Source organism: Geotrypetes seraphini, chromosome 6, assembly GCF_902459505.1.
Source record: "Geotrypetes seraphini chromosome 6, aGeoSer1.1, whole genome shotgun sequence".
Lineage (NCBI taxonomy): Eukaryota > Metazoa > Chordata > Amphibia > Gymnophiona > Dermophiidae > Geotrypetes > Geotrypetes seraphini.
The window spans coordinates 33,934,024-33,948,311 of record NC_047089.1 but is presented as its reverse complement, the minus strand read 5'-3'; the positions used below and the strand labels follow the sequence as shown (position 1 = coordinate 33,948,311).

The following is a 14,288-nucleotide window of genomic DNA, read 5'->3' as shown; positions in this document are numbered from 1 at the left end:
CATGTCTAACTGCCATCTTGACTCCTCCCCCTAGTAGTCGGCAATAGACAATTTCATTAGAAAAAAATATTCAAACTTATTCCAATCAAAATATTGTATTGCCACTGGAAAATGGTTGATAGCACAGGGATCATTAGTATCTGTGGCAACAACTTAGCAATGTATTCTGCTGTTTTCCAGTCCTTTAAGGATGGAGTGACCAGAATGTGGGGAAAACTAAGAGTTAACAATCACTTTTGGTTTTGTCTAGGGACTTGAGGTTAGAAAGAATTCCTTGAACCATGTGCTGCATATTTTCCCCACTTGTTTTGAAGACTAGTTCTTTCCTTGAACTGACTTTTTATGCTTCTCTGAGTCTCTGTGAAGCTTGAATATCAACAGCACTGTTATTTGTCAAAGACAGTGCAAATGGTGTACTTAGCTCCTGACTCATCTTGGTGTTTCCAAAAGTGTGTACATTTTGTCCTCATTTCCCTAGTAAAGTGACTGTTGCATGTAGGCATTTTAATCTATTCTCCAGTATGTTATGGATTAGTATGGGGCCACAGCCTCCTTCCTTTCATTATATTTTTTTCTTGAATAAAGGAACTGCCTTTAATCAGAAGAGAGTCTTGTATATTACTGATGGTCACTTCTTCCTTACCTAACTCCTTTTTCTTTCTCTTAACCAAAAAAGCAGAGGAGCAGACCTGAATGGGAAAAGCTCACTGTGGTAGCCCCAGAGCATGTGTAATAGCCACAGAGAGGTATAGTAAGTGAGCAGAGATCAGCTATGCAGAGCAAAACCACTTACCCTGATATCTCTTATTACCTCCATGCAGCCAAACTGACTACTACTATTATTTCTATAGCGCTACTAGGTATACGCAAGACTGTACTATCTCTGTCCCTAGCGGGCTCACAATCTTAAGTTTTGTACCTGGGGCAATGGAGTGCCAAATGACCTGCCCAGGGTCGCAAGGAGGCTGCAGTGGGTACTTAAGGACAAGGAGGTTAAGAATTAAAAATAACATCGAAAAAGTAGTCTGAATTTGAATACTGCCAGGGACGGGGCTTAACATACCAATTCAGGCACTCTGTTCCAGGCGTATGGCACAGCAAGAGAGAAAAGATGTAATCTGGAGTTAGCAGTTTAGGAGTAAAGCACAGACTGAAGAGACTTGCCTGATGATTGGCATTCTTGGGGAGAAGTATAGGGAAAGAGAAGGGAGGAGAGATACTGAGCAGCTACAGAGTGAATGCACTTGGAGTCAATAAGAGGAGTTTGAACTGTATGCAGAGATGGATAAGGGAGCCAATGAAGCGACGGGGTGGGGGTGGGGGTGGGGGATTGATGTGAGCATGGCAACTCTGGCAAAATAAGTCATGCAGCAGCATTTTGAAGGGGAGAGAGGTGGTTTAATGGGAGACCAATGAGAAGCAGGTTGCAGTTATCTAGATGAGAGGTGATTAGGGTGTGGATAAGGGTTTTGGTAATGTGCTCAGTGAGGAAGAGTCAGATTTTGGCGATATTATGGAGAAAGAAGCAGCGGGTTTTGGTGGTCTGGTGAATTTATGCAGAGAAGGAAAGAGAAGAGTCAAAGATGACCCCGAGGTTGTGAGCTGATGAGACAGGGAGGAGGATGGTATTATCCACTGAGACAGAGAGGAGTGTGTGGCGCAGTGGTTGGATCTACAGCCTCAGCACCCTGGGGTTGTGGGTTCAAACCCCGCACTGCTCCTTGTGACCCTGGGCAAGTCACTTAATCCTCCATAGCCCCAGGTACGTTAGATAGATTGTGAGCCCACCGGGACAGAGAAGGAAAAATGCTTGAGTACCTGATTGTAAAAACCGCTTAGATAACCTTGATAGGCGGTATATAAAATCCTAATAAACTTGAAACTAGAGCATGGGGAAAGGAGAGGTAGGTTTGGGTGGAAGGATAAGTAGCTCAGTCTTGGCCATATTCAGTTTTAAGTGGCAGCTGGACATCCAGGCAGCAATGTCAGACAAGGCTGTGAAGAGGGTGGAAGACAAAAGGTAGGGTGAGGTGATGAATTCAAAGGGTGAGCGATGTGCTGGTGAGGAGTTGAGTGGTTTGGGGTGAAGAGAGCTATTGGGAAAAGTCAGTAGGAGGAGGAAGAGGTGTACAAGAGCCACTGTAACCTGTTCTGAGCTTGTTGGGGAGAATGGGATATAAAACGAATTTAAAAAAAATAGAGGGGAAGGGGGTAGGAGTGGGCACCTGGTGCCACTTTAGCAGGGTTAGATTAATTAGACTTGTGAGTCAATGGTGTCCCAGGCAGTGTTCCCTCTAAGCGGGCGGGTGTTGTGAGCAAACTTTTTTCACTGTGAGCTAAAAATATCGGGCGCCAGCAAGTTATGAGCCAAATAAATATGTTGCTTTCTACCACAGAACTTCCTTACGTTTGTATGGAATCTATCCCCTTTCAACTTTAGAGAGTGCCCTCTCGTTCTCCCTGCCTTAGCTACTAAGTCTATTCCCTTCAGTACCTTGAATGTTTCTATCATGTCCCCTCTCAATCTCCTCTGCTCAAGGGAGAAGAGGCCCAGTTTCTCTAATCTTTCGCTGTACGGCAACTCCTCCAGCCCCTTAACCATTTTAGTTGCTCTTCTCTGGATCCTTTCGAGTAGTACCGTGTCCTTCTTAAAGTACCAGTGCTGGACGCAGTACTCCAGGTGAGGGCGTACCATGGCCCGGTACAGCAGCATGATAACCTTCCCTGTCTCTTAAGTCCAGCATCTGCCCCTTCCATTCACTGTCTGTCTTTCCCTGCCATCTCTCCTCCTGCCCCCCCCACCCCCAATTTGGTCTAGCATCCATCATCTTCCTTCTGTTCCCCTCATGGTCTGGCATCTCTATCCTTCCCTCCCCCCTGTGGTTTTTAGCATATCTCTCTTCTCATTTCCTCCACTCAGATCTGATCATTCTCTGCTCTCTCTTCCCTTTTCTTCTCTGGTCTTCCTTCTCTATTTTCTGCCTCCATCTAAATTAAATTCTTTCTTACTATTTAGTCCCGTTTCCCTCTTTTCACTGTGTCTACACACAGCTTGTCACCCCTTTCCCTCACCCCTCCATTATCTTACTATTTTCTTTCCCCTTTATTTATCTCCTCCTTCCATCCAGTATGTGTTCTTTCCCCACTTCCATTCAGCATCTGCTCTCCCTTCTCAACTGACATCCATCTGCCTTCTGCTCTCTCTCCCTTCTTCTCACTTCCATCATCTGTCCCCTTCTCTCTCTCTCTCATCTCCTCCATTCCATCATCTGCCCCTTCTCTCTCTCTCTCTCTCTCTCCCCCCCCCCAACTTCCATCATCTGCCCCCCTTCCCCTCACCTTTGTGGGTCACTTTCTTTCCCCTGAGGGTGGCTCATGTCACAGGGGAAGCTTTGGCCGAGCAGAACCGCTTGATTGACAGTGGAACTTACTTGATTGATGTCGATGCTGGGGCCCGTTGCCGTTTGAAGGAAAAAAAAAAAAGGTGGAAAAAAGGAACCTGTAAAGGCGAGAGGAAGGGAAACCTCCAGGACAGCTGCTTTTTGCCCTCCTTCAGCGGCCCAAGAGTTCAGACCAGCAGCGGCAGCTCTGTATGCTTTTAACTTCGGCACAGAGCTGCCCCTAATCAATAGTTTAGCGCGGTTTCATGAGGCAGCCTCGGGGCCTTTGATAGCCGGCCCGCTTCGATGATGCGATGTGGGCCGGCCTAGCAAAGGCCCCGAGGCTGCCTTATGAAACCGCGCTAAACTATTGATTAGGGGCAGCTCTGTGCCGAAGTTAAAAGCATACAGAGCTGCCGCTGCTGGTCTGGAGGTGCGAAGACAAGGCAGGAGGCAAACGCGGTGGAAGGCAGGAGTCCCGGCGAAGGCAGGAGTCCCGGCACAGCGACTGCAACAGGAAGTTGCAAGTCAGCTGACGCCAGCCTTTCGTTGCGGCGGGGACCGAATCCTTCGCGGACCGGCAAGATTTTGTTTGCGGACCGGCGGTTGAAGAACTGTGCTCTACACTGTGTGCGCTGTGACGAGAAACTTGTGCGCTGCGAGGTAATATTTTGTGCGTCAGCGCACCCCAGCGCAGCTTAGCGGGAACTATGGTCCCAGGTGCTGTGTGGGTAAATTGTTTGGGCCCCTAGCAGTTATACCACAATATTACTACTAGAGATCTTGTGGACATATTGGACCAGAGCAGCCACAAGGTGGAAGTGAGTGGACATTGTTCCTATTCCACTGCCTACCGGGATCACAGGGCTCGAACCCACCTGTGGGAGAATTTTGGGGAGGGGTTGAACACAGTGATGGCTATTGGGGTTGGGTGAAAGATAGTAGTGACTGGAATTGATACCTTCCAAAGTCAAGTGATAGTGGGAGGAGGCTATTTGAAGGTGGCGGGGAAGGGCTGTTTTGGGAGAGAGTGCACTAATATAGGGATCGAGAATCAGATTTTTCAGAAAGCTACTCCCACTTCTGTGTGGGAAGAGAAAGTACATTCCCCCACCCCCCAATCCACTTTTTTTTTTTTTTTTTAATCAGTGCTCATTCAGGACGTTCTAGAACATGCAGCCCTACTACTGTTTTACAAGAGGCTTTATGTTTGCAAAGCCTCTTGTTAAACAGTGCAAGAAGTCCAGGCATCCTTACTTGGACACTGGAATTCCCCTATGGATGCCCTTTCTAAAATGCCCTTCTGTGTATCTGGAGCTGCAGCAGCTTTTGAGCACAAATCCTAGATTATATTCTATAGGTTTTCTGAAAATTACAGGTGACCAGATGATCTAACATCTATGAGGCAAGCCCTCTCAACCCACTCTGAAAGTGTGGAGCTCTGTAGACAAGAATAATCGCTAAAACTAATAGTTTCCTTTTTGGTTTTTTTTCTTCCCTTTTCTGGGGAAGTATAGCTCCAGCCACAACTGCAGGGAAGAACACATCTTCAACTGTAATTCAACCCACAACAAAAGGTGAGTTGCTCTATTCCAGGTAACAGGTGCATTATTTTTCAATTTTTGATTAGAAGAGTATATACTCTGTAAAGGAGAGCAAAGCAATGGATCTTTTTTGATTAGAAGAGTATATACTCTGTAAAGGAGAGTAAAGCAATGGATCTTTACCTTTTTTTTTTCTCAACGTGTTATTTTATACACAGATGGTGAGGTTGGTTGCTCTGTCTCTGTTTTACATGTGACAAATGAGAAACTGTGGAATATGAGTAATTGGTAAAATATGATCACTTTTGCTATCCCCATTCCTTACAGTGCCTTATAAAATGCGGAGGAATGGCCTTGCAGTTAAAACTGTAGACTTAAAACCAGAAAAGTCAGGGGGGGGGGCTCAAATCCCACTTTTTTTAAAATTTATTTATTTATTGAAACCATAAATAGACCATAACTTAATAAGATTATTAACAATTACAACCATTGGAGGAAATAATTTATCTTTAAAAATCCCTGTACAGGCTTCAAATTAATTATAACAGGAAAACCTGGACCCAGCCCCTCCCTCTATTCCTCCCTTAAACTTGCCCAACATTCAAAGTCATAAATATAAGAAGTGCTTATACTAAAAACACTTCTAGTGCAATGTGTCTAGTGGTCCTGAACCGTAAGGTCTTGAATCTGAACCAGCAAGTTGCTTGCAGTAAATTGTCAATCATGTTTTCAACTCCACCTCCTTTCCAGGGAGCTGTTTCTGCCCCCTCAGTTTGTTTTCAGAAAGCAAGTTGTTCAGAGGTGTTTCTGCTCTGCAGGAGAGGGGGGGGTGTTGGGGTTATTTTCATATATTTTTTCTTAGTACCTCTGCCTGGGAGAAGATGTAGATTCGTGCCACAGAAGTTTGCTGCTAACAGGATCAGCCCCTAGGGGACACCTAGCTGGCCAGCCTGCTAGTATTTTTTATAGCTCAGGGGCCATTCCCTACGTAGCTACTTGCATCCCCGATTCAGTCAGGAGCTTGAGCACATGCTGTTTGGGCTTCTTTTAATAGATTTAATAGTGGGTTGGCTGCATAGTCGTCTTTCCTTTGTGATGAGGTTCTCCAGGGTTTGAGGCTCTGTCTTACCTCAGTCTGACTGGCAGTCTGAAGTCCAGACTCATCCAGCGAATCTGAGGCATAGTTCTCAATTTGTTCTAACTGAGTTCTTATGCTGAAGCAGGCAGGCACCACATGGCACAATGAGTAAGGCTATTATAGCCTATGGGGAAAATCAGGGGGAAGGGGGGGTCCTTTAAAATTTTTTATGGGATTCTAAATTTTTATATGGGATTTTTCCCCCTTCAATTCCTGTCTCTTTCAGTTCTTGTCTACCTTTTCATTCAAGAAATACTCAGAAATGTAAACTTGGTTATCCATCAATTAAAAGAATTAAAGCTATATCCAATTTTTGCAAATATTTTGCTTTCTTGTCTGCAAAAATTTGGAATGAGCTTCCTTCAGAGATTAGGTTACTATCTCAAATAACCTTTCAAAAAATGTTAAACACATTTATTTCAAAAATCTCTGGTTGATTCTTCTGTTTCAAGATGAGTGTAGGATAGAAATTATCTTATTTCCAGTTGTACTTAAGAAAATTTGTTAACCAAGTTGAACCCTTTTACAAGGGATGAATCGGTATATAAAATCAAGAATTGGATTGGATTCAAAGTTGATTTTGAAGATTTCTGTACCCAGAATCTAGGTCCCCCTTCTCTAAAACCCATTTCCCTGTAATTTTGTCCGTCAGGGAGGTCTCCATGGGCCATATTTGGCATAATTTACCTGGTGGCGGCCATCTTGGATTTTAAACAGTCATTTTCTTTCTAAAGACTCCATCTGCCTCAAAATCAAGTACGGATTCCTCAGGCCTTTTTACCCCTATATCATTCCAGATTTGTGATGGATGGTAGGCAAGGAGTGTCCATGTCCTGCATGCAGCAGTGCACGAAGGGAAGGAATAGGAGCTTTGTGCTCAGCATCCTCCAGGGCTGGGAATGTGCAGGAGATGTGTTCCCAGGGGAAGAGACCCTTTCCAGAGCCCTCCGAAAGTTCATTGCAGAGGACCAGTGGGGAGTCCTGACCAAGGTTTTTGAGATAACCAGCTCAAGGTTTCACCCTGGATTTTGTGAGCCTCATGTGGAATGCCTATTTGAACTGCAGAGGATCCTCTGGTTCTGCTTGTAGTGCCCCAGCCTGTCAAGGACACTACCACCAGGCTTGGACCGGGAGGTTCAGTCTATCATAGACTGGGAGGATGGAAAGTTCGATTCCATGCCATTGTTATCCCTTGGTACAGGAAAGCATCTGTCCAGAAGCAGCAGTGGCCCTAGACTAGGGGGATGACCCCACAGTGTGACAGCTTTTCAAAGCCTCTATGCTTCCCAGCATTATTTCTGCCTTAACTAAAACTGAAGTTCCTTCGTCTCAATGCTTAGTTATGAGCAGCTCTATTGCCAGTCAATGTGCTTTTCCTTGCATCCAGACATCACTAAGTTGGTCATGAACCACTGGGAGTCTCTAGAGGGGTTCCTGAGGGTGGCTAAGGCTATGGCCAAGCATTACCCGATGACTTCAGATTTCCAGCTGCTACTTGTTTAGCAAAGGTGTATTCGCTGATGGTGCAGGTCACCAAATGCACCTCCCTGCCTAGTGAGGGCGGTGTGATGTTAAAGGATGCACAGGACCATAAAGTGGGCTTGCTCCTCGAGAGGCAATTTGATGCTTTGGCCTTGGATCAAGGCATCAGCTGTGACTTCTTTTGTGTCATGTGCTTGCCACACACAACTGTCTCAAGCATCATTCCCAAAGGATGATGAGGATCCCCAGCTGAGGTGAATTATATTTATTCATTCCTTCATTCAATTTTCTATACCATTCTCTCAGGGGAGCTCAGAACGGTTTACATGAATTTATTCAGGTACTCAAGCATTTTTCCCTCTCTGTCCTGGTGGGCTCACAATCTATCTAATGTACCTGGGGCAATGGGGGGGATTAAGTGACTTGCCCAGGGTCACAAGGAGCAGTGTGGGTTTGAACCCACAACCTCAGGGTGCTGAGGCTGTAACTTTAACCACTGCTCCACACTCTCCCTTTTGTATAATCTCATCAGAATTATGAGCAAGGCTTCGGTCTTTACGATCTTCTTGGTAGATGGTCTGGATCAAATAATGGGCAGGAGATTCTGCCTCTGAAGCTATACTGAGCAGGTTCCCCTTTCAGGTGCAGATGCTATTTGGTAAGGGTCTGGATGGCCTGATAGCAGGCATTATGGATATCGTCCCATGGCCGTACCAGACAGCAGACCCCGGAAGGCTTGGGGTCCAGGAAGGGGTAATTTTCAAGGCTCGAAGATTCTGCTCCTCTGCAACTAGCCAAGTGACAGTGATCCTTTCAGGGATCACATCAGAGGTCCAGTGGAGGCAGGAGACAGCGGGCCGTGGGCTCTTACTTTTCTCCAGCCTCTAAGAAATCACATTGATGCCAGGACAGGGGCTGAGCTCCCCCAGATAAGGGGCAGGCTGTTGGACTTCTGGTAGGTCTGGGCTCAGATTAGCATAGACTGTTGGATCTTGGAAGTTGTTTGGGGCGGTTACAAAATCAAGTTTGGTGTCCCTCTTCCAGACCACTTTGTAGATTTTGTATAAGAATTGCCACTGCTGGGTCAGACTAGTGGTCCATCGTGCCCAGCAGTCCGCTCCTGCGGCGTCCCTAACTGAGACCAGCCCTACCTGCGTACATTCCGGTTCAGCATAAATTTGTCTAACTTTGTCTTGAATCCCTGGAGGGTGTTTTCCCCTATAACAATCTCCAGAAGAGTGTTCCAGTTTTCCACCACTCTCTGGGTGAAGAACTTCCTTACGTTTGTACGGAATCTGTCCCCTTTTAACTTTAGAGAGTGCCCTCTCGTTCTCCCTACCTTGGAGAGGGTGAACAACCTGTCTTTATCTACTAAGTCTATTGCCTTCAGTATCTTGAATGTTTCTATCATGTCCCCTCTCAGTCTCCTCTTTTCAAGGGAGAAGAGGTCCAGTTTCTCTAATCTCTCGCTGTACGGCAATTCCTCCAGCCCTTTAACTATTTTAGTCGCTCTTCTGTGGACCCTTTTGAGTAGTACCGTGTAGCAGCCAGCCTAATGGAGAGAGCCCTCAGTCAGGGCAATGGTACAAAGGTTACTGGACTTTCATGCCATAGAGCAGGTCCCAGACGCCAAATTGGTCCTGGGCAGATACTCCATATACTTTATCGTGCCAAAGAAAGGCTCAGAAAACTGGAGACCAATTCTAGACCTCAAAGCTGTCAGTGCGACTCTGAAGGTGCTGCACTTCTGCATGGAGACTGTTTATTCGGTCATAGAGGCAGTGATGCCAGGGGAATTCCTCGCTTCACTTGACTTCATGGAAGCCTATCTCCATATTCCAGGAGGTACTTGCAGTTCCATGTACAGGACCAGCATTTCCAGTTCTCATCACTCCCCTTTGTTCTAGTAATGGCACCTCACACCTTTACTAAGGTGATGGTGGTAGTGGCAGCGCATCTCCACAAGGATGGGATCCAAGTGCACCTGTACTTGAACAATTGACTTAGAGCTTCATTCAAGGAGGAAGGCAAATGAGCAGTTTTGAGAGTGGTACAACTCCTCCAAGACTTGGGATGGATTGTCAACTTCAAGAACCAGCTGGAGCCAATTTAGCATCTGAAGTACACTGGGAGTCTTGTTTGACATGGCTTTGGGCCAGGTTTTTCTTCCAGAGCCAAGCAGACTAAAGCTCCAGAAGCAGATTTCAGATCTGCTCCAGAGGCCGTCTCCCATGGTGTTGGCATTACCTGCAAATCTTGGGGTCAATGGCAGCAGACATAAAGGTGGCCCCTTGGGCGAGAGCGCATATGAGAACCTCTCCAAGACTCTGTCCTCTCATGCTGATCGACTAACTTAAGTAACTGCATCCATGGTTGCCTGTAGTGAAGAGCAACATGTGGTGGTGGCTGCAGATGGCTGCCCTTTCCAGGGGCATGCATCTTCGCATTTCCTCCTGGCAGGTATTAACAACTGATGACAGCCTTTATGGCTGGGGAGGTCATTGCAACGGTCACCCAGTGCAAGGTCACTGGACGCTGGCTCAACAGAAGCGGTCCATAAATCACCTGGACCTTAGTCATTCGATTAGCCACCCGGGTGCTAAATCCAGGAACACTTTTGCACAGATTTAGAGAAAGTTCATAAAAACCAGTTTATCAAAGTGCTATGCACAATCACATCAATGTCTTGACAAAGCCATGTTTCGGCTGGCTTGCCTTCTTTAGCAGAAGGAATGATCCTTATGAACAGATGAGGAATAAATTATTGAATAAAACAATTGATTAAAAACATGAAAATATTTCTAACATATTTAAAAAAAAAAAAAACAAACCTAAATATACAGTAATAAAAATTTTTCAGGCAGCCATTAAATTTCATAACCAATAAATAACTCACCCCCCTTTTTACAAAACCGTAGTGTGTTTTTTAGCACCAGCTATGGCAGTAACAGCTCTAACACTCGTAGGAATTCCTATGAACGTTGGGGCTGTTACTGCCTCGGCCGGCACTAAAACCTGTGCTACGGTTTTGTAAAAGGGGGACGGAGGGGGGTCAGTGAGCAGAATCAAAATATATGTATGCATGAACATGTTCAAATGAATAAAACCAATAATCGAAATATATATATGTGTATAGAAATATAGAAGTATATGGTGAAATGAAAAGCAACTATGTAAAAAAGTCTTTAGAACTATTATCAGTGAATGACAAATATCTTTTTAGATTAAAAACTTACATTGAACTTGGAAAGAGCAACTGTGTAAAAGACACAAACATATAAAAACACACCTTAAATATGAGATATAATGAGGAGTCATTGTTTTTATCCTTTTTTGTTTTCTTGGATTTCCACATGTTTTCAAGCTCACCTTGAGCCATTATTGTACTGTTTTTGCATATAGGAAAAAGCATGTAATTTTAATAATTGAATTCCCAAAGCCACCTATAGATGGTGCTATTACTATTTATTTGTTTTAGTTATTTGCATTTTGCCTTGTTCCCGATCCTAAGGCAATCAAATGTTTCTACTAAAAGCAGAAAATAGTGTCATTCTGGGGGCAATAACAGCCGGTGTCTGGTTAACTTCTGGGTCAGTAGATATATCCAGATATTCAATACCAGGAGCAGTGCATGTGCCAAAGTTGAATATCCAGGGTTAGGTCAGCCCATGGCTGGAAGCAACTTGCAAGCTGCTATATGACATTGGCCGATTATTATCCTGATAGTTTTTAAGTACAGGGTGAATCCAATATTTTATGCATAGCAGGTCTGGGCTGTAGCACTGGTTTCTCTGCAAAATATGTGGCACTTAAAAAAAAAAAAAAAAAAAAAAAGCTCAAAGAACTAAAATACTACAGTAGACTTCATTTTCGTATATACATAGCAAGGGTGATTTTCAGCTGTTGCTGGCAGCTTTGATGCTTGAGGGTACTTTCTATCTATAGTGTTTCACCATCGAAAGTATAGCAGCAGATTCAAGTCATGAGTACATTTAGCCCACAAATTTGCAAATTTAAAGTATGTGGGTTAAATTATTAAGAAGCAGGCACAGGGATATGGAAATTACTGTGCTTGCTGTTCAGGGCTTGGTTTGGTCCTACCTCTGTCCCTTTTTGCTGCAGAGGGCCTGGAGCAATTTTGCGAGGAGGGTAAACTTCAGGATACTCATATCGGTGCCTGATTAACTCAATTCATAAAGTTAGGACAGCTCCTGCCTATACCGATCTAGCTCTGACTGTCATCCTTCCTTGCACTTACTATTGCCTTTCAATTAAAGGACGTCTTTCAGGTGTCCACACTTGTAGGAGGTTATTTTTTATATGTTTTATCAGTTAGCTGAGGAATATTCTGCTGAAATGTGAGATGCCAACATATCTTGGAGCACCATCAAGGCCCTATACACTTTATGCTGATTACATTTGCCACCTCTTCTTAGGACGCAACTCTCTTCTTGAAGAACTCTATACCTCTGAGTGACTTTCAAACGTGACGGTTGCAATCCTGAAGTTTGGTTACCAATTTGAATGAGAAGACAGTTCTTTTATTTGAACTTGACCTCTTCTTAGGAGCCATACTACTGCACTGTACAGATTAATTTAATTCTAATCTCCCTGTTTGCCTTTTCTGAATAATTGACATATGCACTACCAAAGATAAACCAATACCCTAGCCCTCATGTTTCTTCATTGTCCCCCCTCCCTTATTCTGTTGCATATAGCCACCTTCTTCTCTATTAAAAATTTTTCTTCAGCTATTTGTCTACCACTTTTCAGTCTCTTTTTGTGACACCCCCCCCCCCCATAGTTGGTGTGAATAACATGAGGAAGGACCTAGTGAAGCTTGAAGAATGGTCTTAAATCTGGCACTTAGGATTTAATGCTAAGAAATGCAAGATCATGCATTTGGGCTGCAAAAACCCAAGGGAACGGTACAGTTTACGGAGTGAAGAACATTTGTGCATGAAAGAGGAATGGAACTTAGGTGTGATAATATATGATGATCTTAAAGTAGCCAAACAGGTTGAAACGGTGATGGTGAAAGCTAGAAGGATGCTAAGATGTATAGGGAAAGGGGAGGAAGGACGTCATCTCGCCGAATGGCAGCTTAAGGTAGGAGTTCCGTCGGGCTTTTGCTTCAACACGAGCTAGGCGCTTCCAAAGAGCGGGGTTTTTGCCATTTATTGAGCGATCCGGGGTCCCCCTTCTATGGCGACTCGCAAACGCCTCGAAATTTTTTGGTGACCCGCCGGAGAAATCGAGCTCGGAGGCGGCGGGCAGCATGGGGGAGAAAAAAAAGATGGCGGCCGGATCGGCGATTCCCTCTGAGTCGGAGGATGAGGGCATACCGGATCAGATGGGGGAAGCTGGAGATGCGCCCCCGAAATCCATGACAGACTGGTTCAAAGATTTAAAAGCTGAAATTGTTGGAGTGAGAGGGGATGTCAGAGCAGCAATAGCGGAGCTGAAGTCAGAGGTCAGTGCATTGGGAGCCCGAGTCCCGGCTTCTGAAGACCATGTGGCCACACTTACTACGGCGGTGTCTACTACCAATGATGTTACGGGCCGCCTATCTAATGAGCTCCGGGACCTACAGAATCAAGTTGAGGACCTTGAAAACCGCTCTCGGCGCTGCAATCTGCGCTTTAAAGGAATCCCTGAAACTGAGGCTTACAGAGATTGTAAAGCGGTGGTTAGAGCTTTTTGTGAACACTTGCTGCGCGCTGATGGGGCTGATATACCTGATACTATTGTGCTGGTGCGTGCCCATCGTAGTCTAGGAGCTGCCAGAGCCCAGGGCACTCGTGATATTATTGCTTGCTTTGGGAAGTTTACCTTAAAGGAATGGATTTTGCTGGCAGGCCGTCGTTAATCTGCTCTCCGGTGGAAAGATTTGGCTGTGGGAGTGTTTCAGGACTTGGCATGGACTACATTGCAGAAGTGTAGAGCGTTTCAAGAAGTCACGCAAGTGTTGCGCTCTGGGGGCCATAAATACCGTTGGCTCTTTCCCTTCGGCATGTGGCTGACCATTAATGGTTCATCTCGGCGTGTGAGCACGGTGTCGGAAGCCTGGGCGGAGATGCGAGCCCTGGGCTGTGGGACTCTACTGGATGGAGAGCGGCCACCGGCTGTGGCTTCTACATCTGCACAAAGTGAGCCTTGGAGTACCGCACTGTGCTCTGGCAAGAAATCCGCGAGGCCCCAGTCCTGAAGGGGTTTGAACACTGGTTACTCTTTGTTTGGTCAGCCTTGATATCAGGCTTTGCCTTGGCTGGTTCTGAGTGGACCTTCTGGAACTGTCTGGTGGAGTGGGAGGCTTTGGTTAGCCCTCTGCTCTATTGGACTGGAGATTTCTCATTTTTTGTTTAATATTTAGCATGTAAAATTACCAATTTAGCATGTAATATTGTCAATTTCGCATGGTAATATTGCCAATTTCGCAGGTAATATTGCTAATGTGCGGGAATTGGGTGGTTTGGATACCTGGTTGTTTGGGTTTGGATTGTGATGAGATTTCTGGTTTGCCTGTTGGGGGTTTGGTGAGTGGGGGGAGTGATTGGGAGTTGAATACAGGGTGGAGGGGTGTGAAGTGGCACATTGTGACAGTGAGTGGAGGTATTCTTTGGGAGTTCCTTGGACTTTGTGGATGGGTGATGATTGCCTGTGGGGGAGGATTGCACTTTCTACATGCTGGCGAATCCTGGAGCTAAGGGTTCGATGCAGCATAGGGGAGGGGGAGGGGGGTGG

The 14,288-nt window shown here is 45.3% G+C and overlaps 1 protein-coding gene across 2 annotated transcripts in view; it reads left to right on the top strand.

Moving 5' to 3' along the window:
• TMEM123 (transmembrane protein 123) overlaps positions 1 to 14,288 on the top strand; it is a 70,065-nt gene that overhangs the window by 20,877 nt on the left and 34,900 nt on the right. Inside the window, exon 4 of one of the 2 annotated variants that reach the window (XM_033950555.1) lies at positions 4,898 to 4,957. The exons of the other annotated variant lie outside the window; for it this stretch is intronic. Within the exon in view, the coding sequence (XP_033806446.1) occupies positions 4,898 to 4,957 (60 nt within the window). The remainder of the gene's footprint in view (positions 1 to 4,897; positions 4,958 to 14,288) is intronic. 2 annotated transcript variants of the gene reach the window in all.